Genomic DNA, 20,749 nt, shown 5'->3' with positions numbered 1-20,749 from the left:
CAGTTCTTATTGGATGGTCTCATAAGTATTTTACTATCATAGTTGTCTGAGATGGTTAACGCGACTTTATGATTCACTTGATCTTACAAATTATTTATTCAATACTGTAAGGGTAAATGTAAAATGCACAAAAATATGTAATACGGCAAAAATGTGTCTTTAAACTGCAGGGCGTTCCCATTCGATAGTGCCACGTCAAAGTGACGGATGTAGCTAGGTGTACTCGAGGGGGCGGGGGTACGGTGGTCAATACCAGAATCACCGGATAGACGCTGTCCGACCAAATTGATTCATAGACTCTGTTGTTGGTAAGCTTTTATTAACTTAATCTGCTACTAACGTCGTTACATTTTCATCCAATAGTCTAGTTAGCGCATTTTGTTTTTCAAACAGGGTTGTAAAAATAGCTATGAGGTTTAAATTATTGTCGCGCCCCCCCATTGGTAGCGTGCTGTTGTGTAGGACCACAAATTGAATGATGATTGTCAATATGTGTAGGTAGTTAATATCTGATTTGGTTAGCTAACTTAACCGCAGCTTTATGGATCGACATGATGGTGTAAAATGTCTAGTATTACGTTAGCTAGCTAACGTAGTAATAGCCTGTTTGTAAATAGTTTTGGTGCATCAATGGGGCACTTCTTTATCCATTGTATGTTAGAACACTTCCCATGTCGTGGATTGTCTGAAAGCCGTGGCAATGTTCTGTGAAGTTTAGTGTCAATGATATAACTTAATATTGGTGTCCCGAGGATCTGATTTTGCCCTGCTTATTGCAGTAGACGTGGCTTCAAGCTAAAGAAAAGTTATGCCACTATTGAGGTGGCAAGTTGACAGCTCCGCTCATCTGCTGATGTAAATCAAAGGGGAAATTGTCAAATGGGCGTGTGGTCTAGTACAACAAGTCCCCTACTGGAATGTCGTCATAGATGTTTACTGAAGTCACCAAGCTTTGCTTGAAGAAACATGGCAGGCACACCCATGTAATTATGGTCCCACAAAGATCATGGATGTACGTGTTGCTGTTCACCATATTTATGACACAAATCCAGATTGTGAAACGTCTTCTCTTTTTAGTCATTAAGCTAGTGTTGAACCAGAGAGGACCCAGCATCTGTTTCTATTTAGAGCAAGTGTATTCCAATGATGCTGCACCAGTGCTTCCTAATACCTATCTGATGTGACGACAATCATTTTCTATTGTATTGGGTGTGGTAGTTTTCAGAGGAGATTTGAGCCCAGTAATGTGATCCTCATGACTGTGTGGGCAAGTTAAATATCCCTGACACTTACAACACGTTCCTGTTTGCTTCTTTTCTGGGTGTGGTAGGTAGTTTCCCGAGAGGAGATTCTTCTACAGTAGCATAACCAAGCAGTGTGATCATCGTCATGGAGAGCACCAGAAGCAGACTGACCCAGAGGTTGGCAGAAGCTGGCCAGTCTCACCTCCTGCAGTTCTGGGATGAGCTGACCCCTGAGCAGCAGGCTGAGATGACCTCTGACCTGGAAGCTATGGACTTCCAGGAGATCAACAGGTTCTTCCGCAGTGCCATGGAGGTGTCGGGCAGCAGCAAGCAGGAGAAAATGGACGCCCGTATGGAGCCAGTGCCCAGGGAGGTGTTGGGTAGCGTGACCAGGGACAGAGACTGCCTCAAGGACTGGGAGGAGGAGGGTGAGTCGTCTGGTACAGGTGTTCCCAAATGGTGGATTGCTTGGGACCAGACCAGAGTCAAATCCATATGTCAAATACTTGAAAAGTATTTTAATTGTGGTTGGTTTAGCTTGGAATTGACTGTTTTGTAAAGTCGGTCACAATGATGTATGCATTTCAGTCAAAATAGTGCATCTATGCCACAATCTTAAGCTGTTTCTATTGATTTCTTTAAAATTGGGGCTAATTTCATTCAAGGGATTGAATTCCACTGGTTTTCAACATCCTAGATTATTTTACATGCTACCAGGAAGTGAAACAGGCAGGTAGGGAAATCTCATCAGGTTTTATGGTGTGCAGTACAATGTTATAAAGTAGGTGTCTTCTGCCTAGTGTTACATTCTAGACTAGTCGTGAAGTGCGTGCAGCGCGTGTGTTTGTGTGTGTCGGTTGTCTCAGTTTATGCCCTCGCGCAACTAAGGTCAAACATTATGGCCTCTCTCAGATGGATTTGCTCAACTCCTGCTTCCTCGCTCTGTCATCTTCTCTCGCCTCCTTTTGAAAAAGGTCATGGGTAGTCGAGGAGAGACTGGACGAAAATGCTGTTGTATAAAATGAGACTCCTTCTCCACTCGCGCATCATCACACAAATTATGTTTACAGGGGTACATCCCAAAATAAATGTAATTTCTAAATAACAAATTAAGTTAATTGTGCAAGACATTTGATAGGTAAAACAATAAATAACATTTTTTAAAGTTTGCATGCTTTTTCTCTTCCAACAAAACAAGAGGTTTCAAAGGGCATGTGGAAGATTTCAAAACTCTTCTGTGAAGGTGTCTGGTAGGATACACATGACTATCCTTGATGAAACATGGATATTGAAGAGGGGACTCTTCAGTTAGCCTTCTAATGAAGTGATTTCTCGTTGACCACTTATCGGTTTTTCGGGTCACGGAGGAGAGAGGGTGGAGGACAGACTTTTGCCCAAATGAGTAAAGGCCTATGCAATACAATTTCCTCCAACTAAGCAGGGCTACTGAAACTAACCTTTCCAACATGTAACCCCCTTCAAACAGCACAGTGACAGGCAGCAGAAGGGATCATTTGCTGTGATCAGGTAATGGCAACTCTGAGGGGGTTAAACAAGACCTGGTAACCCTTACATGACTTGGCAACCTTAAGGGTTAGAGGGTAAACCGTGATGTTGAAGTGGGGGTCCAGCTCAATGTTTAGCAGGCCTTAGCTGCAGCTGAGGAGGTCCAGCCTGAGTGATGAAGGAGGGGAGAAGAAAAGGAGCATCTGGTTCTGGTTTGGGCCTGATGTAAATGGGGTACTACGCCCTCATTCGTGAGGTCATCCAGCACTGCGTCAGTTCTTAGTCATGGTGGTGTGTCAGGGCAGCCAACATCTACAGCAGCAAGCTAAGGATACATACACCCCAGGGTGTGTATGTGTGTCAGGAAAGCCTACAATGGTACTTCCCGCTCCCAGTACACTCTCAGATGCTCAGAAATGTGAGTGCCCCAACTCTTATAGCAACAGTTTATGTAAGGTAAAGTAGAGCTGTATAATAAGGGTGTTGTTGACCAAGTACACCATATATACAAAAGTATGTGGACACCCCATCAAATTAGTGGATTCTGGTATTTCAGCCACACCCGTTGCTGACAAGTTTATAAAATCGAGAACACAGCCATGCAATCTCCATAAACAAGCATTGGCAGTAGAATGGCCTTACTGAAAAGCTCAATGAATTTCAACTTGGCACTGTTAAAGGATGCCACCTTTCCAACAAGTCAGCCCTGCTAGAGCTGCCCGGTCAACTGTACGTGTTGTTATTGTGAAGTGGATACGTCTAGGAGCAACAACGGCTCAGCCACGAAGTGGTAGGCCAGAAAAGCTCATAGACCGGGACCGCTGAGTGCTGTAGCATGTCTGTCCTCTGTTGCAACACTGACTACCGAGTTCCGTACTGCCCCTAAAAGCAATGTCAGCACATGAGCTCTTCATCTGAAGCTTCATGAAATGGGTTTCCATGGCCAAGCAGCCTCACACAAGCCTAAGATCACCATGCACAATGTCAAGCGTCGGCTGGAGAGGTGTAAAGCTCACCGCCGTTGGGACTCTGGAGCAGAGGAAACGCGTTCAGATGGAAAAATCTCAGTGTGGCTGTTGCCAGGAGAATGCTACCTGCCACAATGCATAGAGCCAACTGTAAAGTTTGGTGGAGGCAGAGTAATGGTCTGGGGCTGTTTTTCATGGTTCGGGCTAGGACCCTTAGTTTCAGTGAAGGGAATGACATTATAGAATATGCTGCGCTTCCAACTTTGTGGCAACAGTTTAGGGAAGGCCCTTTCCTGGCTCTGCTTGACAATGCCCCCGTGCACAAAGTGAGGTCTATACAGAAATGGTTTGTCTTGATCGGTGTGGAAGAACTGGACTGGCCTCCACAAAGCCCTGACCTCAACTCCATCGAACACCTTTGCGATGAGCTGCAAGCCAGTCCTAATCGCCCAACATCAGTGCCTGACCTCACCAATGCTCTTGTGACTGAATGAAAGCAAGTCCCTGCAGCAGTGTTGAAAAGCCTTCCCATATATATAGCTGCAAAGGGGAGGACCAACTCCATATTAATACCCATGATTTTGGAATAAGATGTTTGACGAGCAGGTGTCCACATTTTTATTTTATGTAACCTTTATTTAACTAGGCAAGTCGGTTAAGAACATTCTAATTTAAAACGACGGCCTAGGAACTGCCTTGTTTAGAGGCAGAACGACAGATTTTTACCCTGTCAGCTCGGGGATTCAATCTAGTAACCTTTCGGTTACTGGCCCAACACTCTAACCACTAGGCTACCTGCCGCCCCGTGACTCTTGGTCATGTAGTGTATGTTTAGATTAGGAAGTTGAATGCAATTGAACTATGGTTATTGGGTTATCCTGCTGTTTCAACCTGCAATGATTATATCAGGTCCCCTTGCCAAGGTAGATTATACTTCAGTCGTTATAGCCATAAAAAGTTGATAGTGTTCTTGAGTTTAGTCAAACATCACAAATATGTTTTGGTTTCAGTTATATTGCTTGAATAAGCTCTATTGTTTGTACCATATTTACATTTTGTTAAATGATGGTCTCATACATTAACTGTTATTCTCTCAACCCCTTTCCTAGGTCTGCGGTGTATCTCCCAGAGCAGGGTGGCTGTTCTTCTGCTAGCGGGGGGCCAAGGGACCCGGCTTGGGGTGTCCTACCCAAAAGGCATGTACGATGTGGGCCTGCCTTCCCACAAGACCCTGTTCCAGATCCAGGCAGAGAGGATACTGAGGCTTCAACAGCTGGCAGAACAGAGACATGGAGCCAAGTGCTTCATCCCCTGGTGAGACTGGGACTGGCAGCATAATAATACACCATATGGGTTACACAGCACATAACATGCAGCTAGTGCTGAGTGACTAGTGCTTTTTGAGGTTGGTTCTATTTTTATTTTTTTATTATCACGGGTTATGATTTCAGTTTCTATAAAAAAATTAATGGACATTAAATGCATTAGACATTTTGTGGGTTGAATGCTCTAACACAGATTAAACTATTTTAAAAAGCAAACATATGGAATTATTTTAAGATGGTCATACCATGGATAATTTAGCAATTTTCATTTTGAATTTTAGGACCCCTTTCAAGTGTCAAATTAAATATAGAAATTGGCCTTTACTACTATAGCCCACAAACGCATTTAATAACACATTCATACATGGCAAGAAGAAGACAGTAAAAAAATGTATCATAAGGAATAAGATTTTGAAGTGTCTGTCGTATAACTAGGAGACATAAGAAAGCTCAGTGTGTGTGTGTATATGTACAGTGGGGCAAAAAAGTATTTAGTCAGCCACCAATTGTGCAAGTTCTCCCACTTAAAAAGATGAGAGGTCTGTAATTTTCATCATAGGTACACTTCAACTATGACAGACAAAATGAGAAAAAAAAATAATTAGAACATTTTATTTTCTAATGATCAATTAGCCTTTTTTTAAATGATAAACTTTGATTAGCTAACACAACGTGCCATTGGAACACAGGAGTGATGGTTGCTGACAATGGGCCTCTGTACGCCTATGTAGATATTCCATTTTAAAAATCAGCCGTTTCCAACTACAGTAGTCATTTACAACATTAACATTATCTACACTGCATTTCTAATCAATTTGATGTTATTTTAATGGACAAAAAATTTGCCTTTTCAAAAACGAGGACATTTCTAAGTGACCCCAAACTTTTGAACGTGTGTGTAGTCACTTTGTTACTACCAGTCAAAAGTTTTAGAACACCTACTCATTCAAGGGTTTTTATTTATTTTTACCATTTTCTACATTGTAGAATAATAGTGACGACATCACAATTATGAAATAACACATATGGAATCGTGTAGTAACCAAAAAAGTGTTAAACAAATAGCAACCCTTTGCAGTGATGACAGCTTTGCACAATTTGGCATTCTCTCAACCAGCTTCACCTGGAATGCTTTTCCAACCGTCTTGAAGGAGTTCCCACATGCTGAGCACTTGTTGGCTGCTTTTCCTTCACTCGATGGTCCAACTCATCCAACTCATCCCAAACCATCTCAATTTGGTTGAGGTTGAGGGATTGTGGAGGCCAGGTCATCTGATGCAGCGCTCCATCACTCTCCTTGGTAAAATAGCCCTTACACAGCCTGGCGGTGTGTTGGGTCATTGTTCTGTTGCAAGACAAATGATAGTCCCACTAAGCCCAAACCAGATGGGATGGCGTATCCCTGTAGAATGCTGTGGTAGCCATGCTGGTTAAGAGTGCCTTGAATTTGAAGTAAATCAGTGTCACCAGCAACTCCTCTCCATCTACAGTGAGAAATACACATGCGTAGATCATCCGTTCACCCACACCGTGTCTCACAAAGACACTGTTGGAACCAAATCTGAAACTGTCGTTTCTCTTTGCTTATTTGAGCTGTTCTTGCCATAATATGGACTTGGTCTTTTACCAAATAGGGCTATCTTCTGTATACCCCCCTACCTTCTCACTACACAACTGATTGGCTCAAACGCATTAAGAAGGAAAGAAATTCCACAAATTAACTTTTAACAAGGCACACCTGTTATTTGAAATGCATTCCAGGTGACTACCTCATGAAGCTGGTTGAGTGAATGCCAAGAGTGTGCAAAGCTGTCATCAAGGCAAAGGGTGGCTATTTGAAGAAACTCAAATATAAAATATATTTTGATTTGTTTAACACTTTCTTTGGTTACTACATTATTCCATATGTGTTATTTCATATTCTACAACGTAGAAAATAGTTATTTTTATTAAAAACCTTGAATGAGTAGGTGTTCTAAAACCTTTGACCTGTAGTGTGTATATATACAGCGGCAAGAAAGTATGTGAACCCTTTCGAATTACCTTAATTTCTGCATAAATTGGTCATAAAATTTGATCTTCATCTAAGTCACAGCAATAGACAAACACAGTCTGCTTAAACTAATAACAGACTAACAATTATACATTTTCATGTCTTTATTGAACACACTGTGTAAACATTCACAGTGCAGGGTGGGAAAAGTATGTGAACCCTTGGATTTAATAACTGGTTGCCTCCTTTGGCAGCGATAACCTCAACCAAGCGTTTTCTGTAGTTGCGGATCAGGCCTGCACACCGGTCAGGAGGAATTTTGGACCATTCCTCTTTACAAAACTGTTTCAGTTCAGCAATATTCTTGGGATGTCTGGTGTGAACCGCTCTCGAGGTCATGCCACAACATCTCAATCGGGTTGAGGTCAGGACTCTGACTAGGTCTCTCCAGAAGGTGTATTTTCTTCTATTGAAGCCATTCTGTTGTTGATTTACTTCTGTGTTTTGGGTCATTGTCCTGTTGCATCACCCAACTTCTGTTGAGCTTCAATTGGCGGACAGATAGCCTTACAATGTCTTGATAAACTTGGGAATTCATTTTTCCTTTCGAAGATGTCCAGGCCCTGAGCCAGCAAAGCAGCCCCAATCCATGATGCTCCCTCCACCATGTCTAACAATTGGGATGAGGTTTTGATGTTGGTGTGCTGGGCCTTTTTGTTTCTCCAGACACATTGTTATGTGTCCCTTCCAAACAACTCCACTGTAGTGTCATCTGGTTTTAAGAGTCAATAGATTCTCTTAATGATTAAAAAATGAGAAATAACCTGCATTTCAGTTAATCGCTCAGCACTACATGCAGCATTACATCAAGCTGACCACCGACCACTGTTTCTCAATCCATTCTTGAGGGAACTGTTTATTTGTTTTAGCCCAGTTTGTGAAATCACAAACAAACCATACAATAGCAGGGTTGGGTCAAAGATATGTTTTTGTGTTCCCCCTCTCAGTTCTTCAGTTTCATCTGTCTGATTTATTAACTACACCTAGATATTGCTAACACTCCCCTGCATCATTCAAGGAAGCGGTTTGATCCCAGAAAGGAGCAGTATTATACAGTGCCTATAAAAAGCTAGTGGACCAAAACCGCTGTTTGAAGCTGGTGAACCAAAACCGAAAGTTACTTTAGTTTTGGTCCACCAGCTTCAAACAATATTTTTTTTCTCATTGAAAATATATTTCACAGCGACGGTACAATGATTCCCTACACTATTCAGTGCTTGCTTTCTCACATAAATGGAAATTAAGTGAAAGGTGTAGAATTATAGCAACCAGGATGAGACTGAGATTTCCACTAGATAATACAGCCACAAAGCCATAATTTCTTTCCCAGTTTGGGAACAGATGCCGCTCAGGCAGGAGAAATCAATAGGCGAATATAAAAGCAAGTCACAACACTGGCAGTTAAGTGAAACGGTGAAACACTGTCATGCTACTATTCGCAACAGATATTATGGACATTTTCTGAAATTACAATGCTATTTTTTTAATAAAAAAAAAATCCCCCTTTAAGTCAGCTGTAATTTGGCCCCTCGGGAGCATTGACTGTATTCTTGGTAAGCAACTCCAGTGTAGATTTGGCTTTTTGTTTTAGGTTGTTGTCCTACTGAAAGGTGATTTCCTCTCCCAGTGTCTGGTGTAAAGCAGACTGAGGCAACTTCATCATGCTTAAATATATATTCAATGTCTGAGTTGTTATTGTTATCCATTTATCAATCCCTGCCCTTTTATGAGGCTTTTGAAAAGCTCCCTGGTCTTTGTAGTTGAATCTGTGATTGAAATGCAATACTTGACTGAGGGACCTTACAGATTTACTGTATGGGGGACAGAGGAAGGGGTAGTCATTAAAAAATGCCAACCCCTATTATTTCACACGAGTCCATATAATTTGTGAAGCCCCTTTTTTTTCCCCCCTTGACTAAACAGAGGGGTGAATACTTAATCTTTGCATATCTTAGTTATTTCATTTGAATTCATTTGTAAAAATGTGTAGAATTTTCTTTTTCACGTTGAGATTATGGATTATTTTGCGTAGCTCAATTAAATATTTCAATCCCAATTTGTAATGCAACAAACTGTCAAAGTTCTAGGGGGTGTGGACTTTCTATAGGCAATGTAAATCCCTATGGAGTAGATGAAGGGAATCAGTTAGACTATTCAGGAGTGGGTTGACGGGAAGGAGACGTGTCTAGCTGGCGTCCCGTCTTTGGGGCTGGGCCCTCTGTAATTAAGATCAGGCGTCAGGACTAAGCGCTCACCATGAGATGCCAGATGCCATCCAGTCATAAGGAAGTACTTCTGGTTTTGTGTCTTGTGATGGGTTTATGCTACAATGTATTTTTAACCTTAGTTAGATCTCAGCATTCAGCTTTTAAAATTCATCTGGATTCAATTGGTTGCCAGATAATGTGCATTATGAATAACCTTTCTGGAATCTTTGTAAAATGAGAGGCAAGGTTTCCAATCTTATGAAACGTGTAAGTAATTATGCAGTGATTCACAGTGAAAAGTCAAACATTGACAACAACAAAATAATAAAAAAGGAATCATTGTCTTGAGAGTTCGAGAGCATGGGACTATGCGGTTCTATCTGCAGTTTTGTCAACATTTTGTTATTGACATAGCCTTGTTCTGTAACTTCTCTACCTACAGTATATAGTACTCTAATTACCCCAATTCATGTTAAGTTCAAAAGAATACTAGGTTTTAAAAAATGCGGACATCATTCAAACCAATGAGGGTTTAACTTTTTAAAGCCAATCATCTCCGAATCATCTTTTTGCGGATATAACCTTAAAGAACCAAGCTCTCTCTGTGTATTATCCTTGAATCAAACCAAATGTATCATCACATTGCCCCTGCACATAATGACCAGTGAATGAATGAATGAATCACAAAATCAATCATACCTGAATTTCTGCCTAGGTACATCATGACAAGCGGCCGGACCATGGAGTCGACTAAAGAGTTCTTTTTGCGCCACAGCTACTTTGGGCTGTGCAAAGACAACGTGATCTTCTTCCAGCAGGGCATGTTGCCTGCCATAGACTACAACGGCAAGATCATCCTGGAGAGCAAAGCCAAGCTGGCAATGGCCCCAGGTACACAACTTAATCTGTTTGAGAGTGTGTGCGTACATCTGTGTATTTTAGATGTTAATGGGTCGGTACTGATGTGTGTGTCTGTATTTCAGATGGTAATGGGGGTCTGTACAGAGCTCTGGGTACCCAGGGGATTGTGGAGGACATGGAGCAGAGGGGGATCGGGTTCATCCATGTGTACTGTGTGGACAACATACTGGTTAAAGTAGCAGACCCTGCCTTTGTCGGCTTCTGTGTCCAGAAAGGAGGAGACTGTGGGGCTAAGGTTAGTAGCGCTCTGTCTCTTTCTCACTGGAAGTTTCTCTCTATTGCTCTCTCTTTGCCCTCTTCTGTCTCTCACAACGGGGCCAAATGTGACTCATGAGGTCACCCAATATGTTCCAATACTCTTAAATGACTTCCTTCCTTCTCTAGTCAGATCCTACCTCAGTAGCTTAAAGTGGTTTCCTCTCCTGGTCCTCTCTCCCTCTAAAAAAATGTTCACAAAGGCTTTGAGCTGAAAGCAGTATGGTTGGTCACGCTGTGATGAGAAGGAAGATATTGAGATATACCAGACCAGGAAGTTAGTAATGAAACTGTGTTCAGTAAAGGTGTGTTGCGATAAGAGGGTGTGACACAGGGGATAATTACACTGGCCTGGGTGGCAGTTTGCACCTGGTGAAAAATGATTGCATTTGTTTTGGAATGCAACAGATACATATGTGTTCCCAGTCATGTGAAATCCTAATTTATTTATTTCAATTGACTGATTTCCTTGTACTGTATGAACTGTAACTCAGTAAAGTCTTTGAAATTGTTGCATTTATATTTTTGTCCAGTGTAGAAGGGAATGTATTTCATATCGAACACCTGGCTGCCTCCCTGACATGAAGCTAAAAACCAAAGTTATGTAGGTTAATTACGCATGTGGAGTAATGAGTAGGATTCTGTTTTCACATGCAATGTGTTTGCTTTTGATTAAAACGCTTTGCCTGCCTCCCCACTGAAAACTAGTTTGAAAATGTATGTATGTTTTCTGAACAATGCCTCATGCTGCCTTGTTGACAATATGGTAGAGCAGCGCATATTCTATTACTGTTCAATTTTAGCTGGGTGTGCCTCCTTCACCGGACACGTGAAAGGCCATAGCTCGAGTTTCTAAACCCAGAAGCTCAACATAGCGATGCGCCATAACATCGCCTACAAGTGTGAGCAGGGATTTCTATTGGAAAAGCCGTTTTAGCCCATCTTCATACTGTACTGTCTTTTGAGACATTGAAAACTGCCTTGCCACGACTTCTCCTCTTTAAAGAACTGCACTTCTAATTCACCACAAGGTGGGGTTGTAGACTATCACCCTGAAGGAGTGAAGTAGCAGGCGTTTCTTCACACATACATGGTTCAAACCAAGACGTTTTTCGGCCCACTTTAGCATCCCGCCAACTGTTATTTTATATTTTAAAGGCATGGCCCGGCGCCAAAGCCTCAACTTTTACTTCCGCCAACCAATCTAGTCATGATTACGTTAAAGTTCTGTCTACGGCTTAAAGCCAGTTCATGCTTGCTCTGTAAATGTGATTCTGAGGCTCCATATGGAGTGTGACTCAATTGTGTATCCTCCAGAGGCCAAATTGAGCAACATACCAAATCGCTGTGCGTCTCCCAAATTTTGTAATCATGTGGAGTACTCTGTATAGCTCCACATTGACATGATTGGTTGGCGTTAGGGGCGCGAGGTCCAAAAAAAACAAACTCCCTTCCTTGACTACTTCCTTCACAGCTGTTCTGCTCTGCTAAACGCAAGAAGTATGTATACATGCCCTACTATGTCCTACTATCCCATTACTACTATCCTCCTGCCTGTTCTAAACTTTGCGAGGCATGTCACTTCAACCATCTCTTCCCATAGCCCAGGACATGCACTGTTTTCTTAACCACAAATGGATGGAACCATAAACAATTACTGTTGGAATAAAGAAGGGCTAATGCAATTGAAGGCATCAAAAAATTGTTTCTTACTGAAACTCCCAAAGTCAAGTTATAATACAAAGCAATACCAACTATTTCAGCACCGTTTAGATCTGCTTTGAGACAAGCGTTGGGAATCAACGTCAGATTTTATTTTTCACTAAATCTCTGTTCAGATATTGGTTAGCCAGGCTACAATTAGGCTCATTATTAACTTGGCTCATTAATTAGGGCTGATCAGATGTTTTTTTTTATTCAAAGCCTGTTTATATAGCGTAACATGCATGAAAACTTTGTATCGAAAACTAATGTTTTTGGCTTAGTTATAGTGAAACAAGTTTTACAAGTACATTTATTTTTACCCCTATCAGTTCATTCCTCTGTCATCTCAAGGGAGGTGTTCGATATGAAATGCATTCCCTTCTACACTGAACAAAAATCTAAATGCAACGTGCAACAAATTCTAAGATTTTACTGAGTTACAGTTCATACCGTATAAGGAAATCAGTCAATTGAAATGAATAAATTAGGATTTCACATGACTGGTAATCCAGATATGTATCTGTTGGCCACAGATGTCTTAAAAAAGGTAGGGGGTGGATCAGAAAACCAGTCAGTATCTGGTGAGACCACCATACTGCAGTGCACGAGAGACCGTTCCTGCAAGGTATTTATGGTCGTCATAAAACTGGCCAACTCGCCCAGGAGAGGGGGGGGTCTTGAAACCTTCGGTTAGCCGGAACCTTTGATGTCTATCCAGGAGGGCAAGTCCTGACCACACCAACCAACAAAATGGGGGGGAACTGAATATGTTTGAGTGCATGTTTGGCACTATTTACATGTGTGCATTTGAATGAAAGTGTGTGTGTATATGCATGTGTACAAACACCTGCACAGCATGCATGATGCCTCCTTGATTCAACTACTGTAGCAATCTTGCTTGAGTGGCAGTGTCAGTATCCTTGCTTATAATGCTGCCATCTCGGGGGTACTCCTTAATTGTCCAAAATATTTTAAAGCTATAGAAATAAATGTATTAACATCTACATTTTGTTTCTTGACATGTATTCTATTACAGACACTTTAATGTCTCCATCTGTATATTTAGTTAATTCTCTGTCTGGGCAAATAAGTGGTGGTATAGTTCATCTATTCATTTTCTCATCTACAGTGTATTCCGAAAGTATTCAGACCCCTTTTCTTTTTCCAAATTGTTATGTTACAGCCTTATTCTAAAATGGATGAAGTCGTTTTTTTCCCTCAATCTACACACAATAATCCCATAATGACAATAAATTTGCTATCACATTTACAGTTGAAGTCAGAAGTTTACACACACCTTAGCCAAAAACATTTAAACTCAGTTTTTCACAATTCCTGACATTTAATCCTAGCAAAAATTCCCAGTCTTAGGTCAGGTAGGATCACCACTTTATTCTTAAGAATGTGAAATGTCAGAATAATAGTAGAGAGAATGATTTATTTCCTTCATCAATTCCCAGTGGGTCAGAACTTCACATACACTCAATTAATTAGTATTTGGTAGCATTAGTTTTAAATTGTTTAACTTGGGTCAAATGTTTCGGGTAGCTTCCACAATAAGTTGGGTGAATGTTGGCCCATTCCTCCTGACAGCGCTGGTCTAACTGAGTCAGGTTTGTAGGCCTCCTGAGCGCTATGGCGTAGGTCTTTTATCAAGGCTCTCTCTGTACTTTTCTCCTTTCATCTTTCCCTCGATCCTGACTTGTCTCTGCTTCTGAAAAACATGCTTCACCTTAGGGATGGTATTGGCAAGGTGATGAGCGGTGCCTGGCTTCCTCCAGACGTGATGGAAAACTCTATAGAAACCGGATGCACCTGAGCTCAATTTCTCATAGCAAAGGGTCTGAATACCTAAGTAAATAATGTATTTCAGTTTTTTTCTTCATAAATTTGCAAACATTTCTTAACCTGTTTTCGCTTGGGGTATTGTGTGTAGATAGAGGACTTTTTTTTTTTTTCAATCCAGTTTAGAATAAGGCTGTAATGTAACAAAATGTGGAAAAGGTCAGGTGGTCTGAATACCTTCCAAATGCAATGTAAAGGCCGCGGAGTCTACTATAAAATATATTAATTGAGATCAGGGTAGCCTAATTGTGTCTTGTCTGTTTTTAATGAACAAAACAACTACTGATTTCATGTGCATGACATGGCCGTTTAGCATATAGGCTGCACATACTGTGCCAGTAACATAATTACACTCAAAATATACAACTATTCTTATGAAAATACAATTGATTAGTCTTATGTTTCTTAGGACCAGCCTAAATAAAATTAATAGATTTCTTTGTGATGGGGAATATTCAATGGATTTATAAAAAATGGATTTTAAAAAACAATGCCCACATGTACTCCCACTCCTAAATTGCCCGTATGTGCACGGGAGATATACAAGGCTTATTACGGAAAAATGTGGTAAAAATAGGACTGTATATATTGTGCTCTAAAAAAAAAGATAATTATTACTATATGAGATATAGATATTTTGTTTTATAAAATGTTATTTATTATACCGTAAAGGGTACCTAGAGCAGAGGTGTTTTTTTTAAGCTCGACCAATGTCAGAAACTGCCTTTAAATGACAGGCTATTCCTATTAAAAACACATCCAGGGAGTCTCGTGCATTGCTCCTTCAAGTAATCTCACTGTACATTGATGGGTTTGATGACCGAGATAATAAGACACGTCGACTAAAACAAACACTAAAGAATACACAAATAACTGCTGCAACTATGTGAAGTGCTACTGGCCTTGTTTTACTGCCTCGTTATGAACAATGAGGGAACCACACAGGCCTCTGACACAGACGGCTTAGACCACTCAACCTATAGTATCACAAGCCTGATGTATGAATCTTTTTTTTTTTACTACACGTTGAGTTTGGACACTGTGTACTATTTTTGAGAGGAAAGAAAACTGTACAGGGAGCAGTGGTTAAATAGGAAACTTAACTGGTTTCTTCTCAGGAAAGCAACATTTTTTACGACCAAGGTACTTATTTAACTATTAAAAATATCACTGAGTATAGAAAACATTAACACCAGCTCTTTCCATGACAAAGATTGACCAGGGGAAAGCGGTGATCCCTTACTGATGTTACCTGTTAATATATGCACTTTAGTCAGTGAAGATTAACCCGGGCTCCTCCCCTTTAAGGTTTTTAGCCTTTTTGGGTTGTATTTGTGCCTTTTTCAGGGGGTGAATGGGCAAAAGAAATCAAAGTGCCTTTGAATGGGGTATGGTAGTAGCATTGACGCATTGGAGTCCACATGGACCAGCATCCCTGTGGAATGCTTTCGACACCTTGAAGAGTCCACATTTGAGGCTGTTCTGAGGGCAAAGGAGGGGGGGGGGGGTTGCAACTTAAAACTAGGAAGGTTTTTTATGTTTGGTGTACTCGGTGTGAGGCTGTCAGTCTTCTCTAAATTCCTCTTTTTTCATGTATCTCAAAGACTAGAGATGCACCGGTAAGGGGAGTTTTTGAAACCTCCACTTCAAAATGTGGAAAGAACTCCAAAGACTCCTGAAATTAGCCTCCAAAGCATTTATCATTTTTTGTGACGTCCAACCAAGGACTACTATTACACCAACAGTCGTGCTTGGTACATTAACCTGACTGCAGCCTAGCCTGTACATTTACCAGGTCTGTGCAACTTGTCAAACCATCACCACAAAACTTTTTACACTTGAAATATGCCTCTGAAGTACAACTCTACAATGAAGTACAGATGTAATTAAGTTAAACATTTAACGCCAAGTTGAGAGCTGCAGTAAACCCATTCCTGCTGCGTGTCAATCTGAGCTGTGGTGTGGAGGCTCTGCTAGGATCAGAGGAATGCAGGGACCCACCCTCCTGTCGTTAACTGACAGAGACTGCAGTTGTGGCTTCTTCCACCAAGCCTCTCCCCCCAGAGCTAAACCCTTCATCAGCCTGCTGAGCCTAGTCCTCCCCCCACCCCAGCCCTACCCCCTCATCAAGGTCCAGACTCTCTCCCACCACTAAACCCCTCATTAAGACCAGCTCTTTCATTTGGACTGACAACCAGATGGGCAGAGGGCTGGATCTCTGATTTTGGACCAGACTCCAGTCACTAAAATGTACAGTCAAATCCTCTTTAACAATCCCATCCATGTCTTCCTTTCTATCTGCAGTCTTCTATCCAAACCTCTTCTGTAAACGGAAATCCAAATGCTTTTAGTGGGAATGAACTAGTGCACACTTTGGAGAGGAGGGCAGAATCAGGTGGCAGTCCCAGGTGAGGTAAAATCCTTTCCTGTGACGTCACTTCCAGGTGGTGGAGAAGACCAATCCAACGGAGGCGGTGGGCGTGGTCTGTAAGGTGGACGGCTATTACCAGGTGGTGGAATACAGCGAGATCTCCTTGGCTACGGCTGAGGAGCGCAGCGCGGACGGGCGGCTCATGTTCAACGCTGGAAACGTAGCCAATCACTTCTTCACACTACCCTTCCTCAGGGACATCGTCCAGTGAGTCTCTCTCACACACACATACACACACATTTAACATAGCTAAACACAGTTAAAGATGCGCACACAGCCACACACACAGCCCCACATACCTCCATACAGTAAGTGAGTAATTACATGGTGAATTGTTAACCCCCATTAAGCAGGTATTTGAGGTCATTACCTGCCGAGTGAGACCCTCATAACATGAGAGAGAAGTAGTGGCATTTATCAGCTGGAAACATCGCAGTGACTTTTAATGAGTACCCAGAATCTAAGGTGAAGGAAATGAAAGGAGGAAAAAGCTGCAGTTTAGTTTTCTATGTCTGGACGTTGGAATTTTAAATACATGATGTCTTTGCCAGTGTTTTTCTTTCTCTTCATTGTTTAACAGTTATAACCAAGGGCATGTTTCAGATTTCCTGATCTCCCTTGTCTGTCTCTGTCTTTAACTCTCTCACCCCCTTTCTCTCTCCCTTTCCATCTCTCTCTCCCCCTTTCTCTCTCACTCAGGACATTCGAGCCTCAGCTGCAGCATCACGTGGCCCAGAAGAAAATCCCATACGTGGACATACAGGGAAGGCTAATCAAACCTGACAAACCCAACGGGATTAAAATGGAAAAATTTGTCTTTGACATCTTCCAATTTTCCAAGTGAGTGCTGTGATTTTCCAACCGGCTTTAGCATGTGTGGAGCTGGCAGGCTGTTTCCCCTTTTAAAGGTTTTACAGGAAGTTAACTAAAATTACAATTCAGTAGTTGAAAAATTTGCATTTATTTTCATTGACTTCTTAATCAGCTATCAAGCTATTTATTTCAAAAGTTTATACAACAATCCCAGACCCCTAGCCGGAACCCCAGCTCCATAGCCACGGTCCCAGAGCCAGGAAGCACGGCCCGGCCCTCCTCATCCTCTTCCTCCTACTGCTGGGGCTTGAAGAGGCAGGTTTTACAAGCTGCTCCAGCCTCCTCTCTCTCCCTGTGTCTCTCCCTCCCTCCAGCGGTTTAATCATCATGACATCATCTCTGAGTCATGCTGCTGCTTTTAGAACTTTACATGGAGTCAAAGGATTCTTCTCATTGCAATGAGGATGCTATTCTATGTGGCACTATTCGACAACCCTTCACTTTCAGGCTGTTTAAAACTGGAATGTGACGATGATAAATGTGTTTTTTGTTGTGGGTTACCTTAAACGCTATCACTAAATATGTATTTTCCCATTGTGTGTGTGTCTCAGGACCTTTGTGGTGTACGAGGTTCTTCGTGAAGACGAGTTCTCTCCCCTGAAGAACGCAGACAGCCAGGACGGTAAAGACACACCCACCACGACGAAACACGCCCTCATGTCCCTTCATCACCGCTGGGTCCTCAACGCTGGAGGACACTTCATAGACGAGAACGGAATGCGTGTGCCCGCAATACCCAGGTGAGACACACACACACACACACACACACACACAGTGAGTATACGTTCTATTTGACATGTTCATCACCATATAGTCTCCCAGTCACACGTTTTCTCACAGCACTCCCTCACGGTTCCCCTTAACCCTGTGTGTCCTGTGTAATGTTTTAATGTTTCCAGAGACGGATCTGCAGGAAGTGGCACAGCTGATGTCAACCAGAAGTAACTATTCTCTGTGCTGCTGACTGAGTTACTGCATGGTGACGGGGCTTTGGCTTTCTCACACATTCGCACAGTCGCTCACTGTAACCAACTGTCACACACACAAACACCCAGGCTGCCTCAATTCTCTACAGTTGCTGCCTCTCCTTGTCACCTGTCCTTTGCTTTCACCTGGTCAGTTTATTCGCATCAGTGTGGGTGAAGCGAAGGAGATGAGGAGAGAAAAGGACTCGAGTGCTGAAATGCAGCCTGGGATTTACCTGTGCTATAGGGCCCAGGTCACTGGGCAATGTCACAGGGTCACCTGTCCTGTGCAGGTGGGGGCAGAAGTACCTGGCCTGCCCACTGACTTGGTCCCTGGTCCAATAGTCTTCATATGCATCCTTTCTTCCCCTCTTTCTTTAGTCAACTACTGGTCTGCATGTGATTAGATAATTGTAAGCCAGTTTACCACCCTGTTGCTTTCACCTATCAAACCTTGCTAGATCAGTGATTACCTGAAGGAAGGAAGGAAGCATAAGATATTGGAGCAGGGTGTAGAGCTAACTGGGATAGTAGCAACTAACCCACGGAATGTGGAGCATGCTGGGTAATGGGCACTTGGCACGCTTTGCAATCGATGTTACTGATGATGTCACTGTTAATATGTCTGTCTGATGGTGAAGGGGAGATGGGTAGACGATGAGTGGCTATTTCAGATCTGATGTTGGTCAGTTACCTGTGATTGACGACAACACAAACTGCATTTAAATCCTCTTTATTGTTCAAGGATGATTCGACACCATTTTTAATATTTATAACATTCATAAATGCGACTTAGTGGTGTCATTTAGATTGTAATAAGGTGTAGTGGCTCTTTTTGTGTGATGTATGCGCTCCCAATCAATAGAGAGACTTCAATTTCTGACATTTCTGACAGTGCTGACTTAGTCTTCCTGGACCTAGATTAATCCTACTCCTGGACTAAATGGAATCTCAATTGAAAGTGCTTTTTAGTCCAGGAATAGGCTTAATTTTAGTCCCGGAAACAGGTCTATGAGTCTGTGGAACTGCTGCTGTTGACGCTTTAATGCTTTGCTCCAAACGTTTACTCTAAGAACACCTGGAGCAGAGGATCACACATCCAGCTGCTTTTTCTCTTTTTTTTCCTCCTTGCACAAGAGAACCAACTAAGCCTCTCCTCCCTTCTTATGCCTCCTTCTCTTTTCGCCACAGCCTGAAGGATGGAACAGACCTGCCAATCAAATGTGAGATCTCCCCACTGGTGTCCTATGGCGGGGAGGTAAGGGGGAGGGACTTAACTGTAGGGCCCTGTTCAAATAGAAAGAAATATAAAAACAAGTGTTTCCCATTATAGTTATTAAATTCAGCTTTACTAGCATTGATGATATCCTACCCTGATGTCACTTCCTGTTGTTGCAGGGGCTGGAGGGGCTGGTGAGGGGGCAAGAGTTCCGCCCCACCCTGGTCATCGACAAAAGTGGAGCCCACGAACTGGTGAAGAATGGAGTGTGAGGGACAGCAGGATGGCGGCAGAGAGAAGGAAAAGGTGCTAGTGAGGGGGGCGAAAGAGAGACGAGCCAAAGACCTATTCCACTCCTCCCCCGTTTCAGTGCAATAATGCTGTGTTCATGCGCTCTTTGAAATAATCTGTAACACAGGTTTCCGACATCCAAATACTGTTAATGTGAGCTTCCAAATCTGAATTATAAGTGGGAAACCTGTGCTATAATTCAGTACCATGAGCTCCAACCCCCAGTTGGAATGGGTTTTTTTCCCTCAGATTTTTCCAAGGAGCACATAACCGCAGCATAAGATGAAGGACAGAAGCCTTGTGAGGCTGCGTGGCTGGATGAAGCAGTCTGAAGATCCAAGTTATTTATTTTGCTTATAAGATGTATTTTTATATGGATGTATGTCTTGTAGAGGGAAATTACCCCCTACGTGTTTTACCAAGTGATTTGTACATACAGATACAAAGAGAGGAGTACAACGATTGTAATCAGATGATCCTAATATGATTGATTATTACATGTAATGTCGGTACATGGGGGAGGGTTTTACTTCTAATAACTGGGTAGTATAGCACACTACTGCTAGTATTTTGCCCGATTTGGCTTCAAGCCTAGTAGTAGTGTTACATTTACAAGTAGTAGTTGGATAATTCTATTGATGTAGCAGTAGTTGGATTTTAAGTGGTAGTATCGATATTAACAGATTTAGTTCAGTCGTATAGAGTTGAGACGGAAGGAGAACGACAATGAACCTGTTGAGCTATATGACCTGTTCAATTTTCTTTATTAAAGAAATGTCCAATTTGCAAGAAGCGTAAGCCTTCTTTGATTTAAACTCGAGGTTTGCGTGGTGTGTGTGTGTTGGTTTGCGGTGTGGATTTGTCTGCGAGTGCACTCTGTGGTTATCACTGTGTTGATTTGTCTGTCTCTGTGTGTGTGTGTGTTTTGCATTAGAAGTCCTG

The 20,749-nt window shown here is 42.1% G+C and overlaps 1 protein-coding gene across 2 annotated transcripts; it reads left to right on the top strand.

Moving 5' to 3' along the window:
* Positions 1–177: 177 nt before the first annotated feature.
* On the top strand, positions 178–20,596 carry LOC110521690 (UDP-N-acetylhexosamine pyrophosphorylase). Of its 2 annotated transcripts, XM_021599465.2 has the most exons (11): positions 178–308; positions 1,331–1,672; positions 4,828–5,032; positions 10,019–10,194; positions 10,287–10,459; positions 16,473–16,666; positions 17,159–17,299; positions 17,884–18,072; positions 18,232–18,273; positions 19,489–19,555; positions 19,696–20,596. In XM_021599465.2, exons 2-11 carry the CDS (start codon positions 1,390–1,392, stop codon positions 19,786–19,788), a joined length of 1,563 nt encoding a protein of 520 aa, XP_021455140.1. In that variant the 5' UTR covers positions 178–308; positions 1,331–1,389; the 3' UTR covers positions 19,789–20,596. The 2 variants fall into 2 exon arrangements, with proteins under 2 accessions (XP_021455140.1, XP_021455141.1); XM_021599466.2 differs by lacking the exon at positions 18,232–18,273.
* The last annotated feature ends 153 nt before the right edge of the window (positions 20,597–20,749 follow it).

The sequence above is a fragment of the Oncorhynchus mykiss genome, chromosome 30 (assembly GCF_013265735.2).
Source record: "Oncorhynchus mykiss isolate Arlee chromosome 30, USDA_OmykA_1.1, whole genome shotgun sequence".
Classification (NCBI taxonomy): domain Eukaryota; kingdom Metazoa; phylum Chordata; class Actinopteri; order Salmoniformes; family Salmonidae; genus Oncorhynchus; species Oncorhynchus mykiss.
The sequence above is the reverse complement of the archived record's forward strand: the minus strand, read 5'-3'. Positions and strand labels throughout refer to the sequence as shown.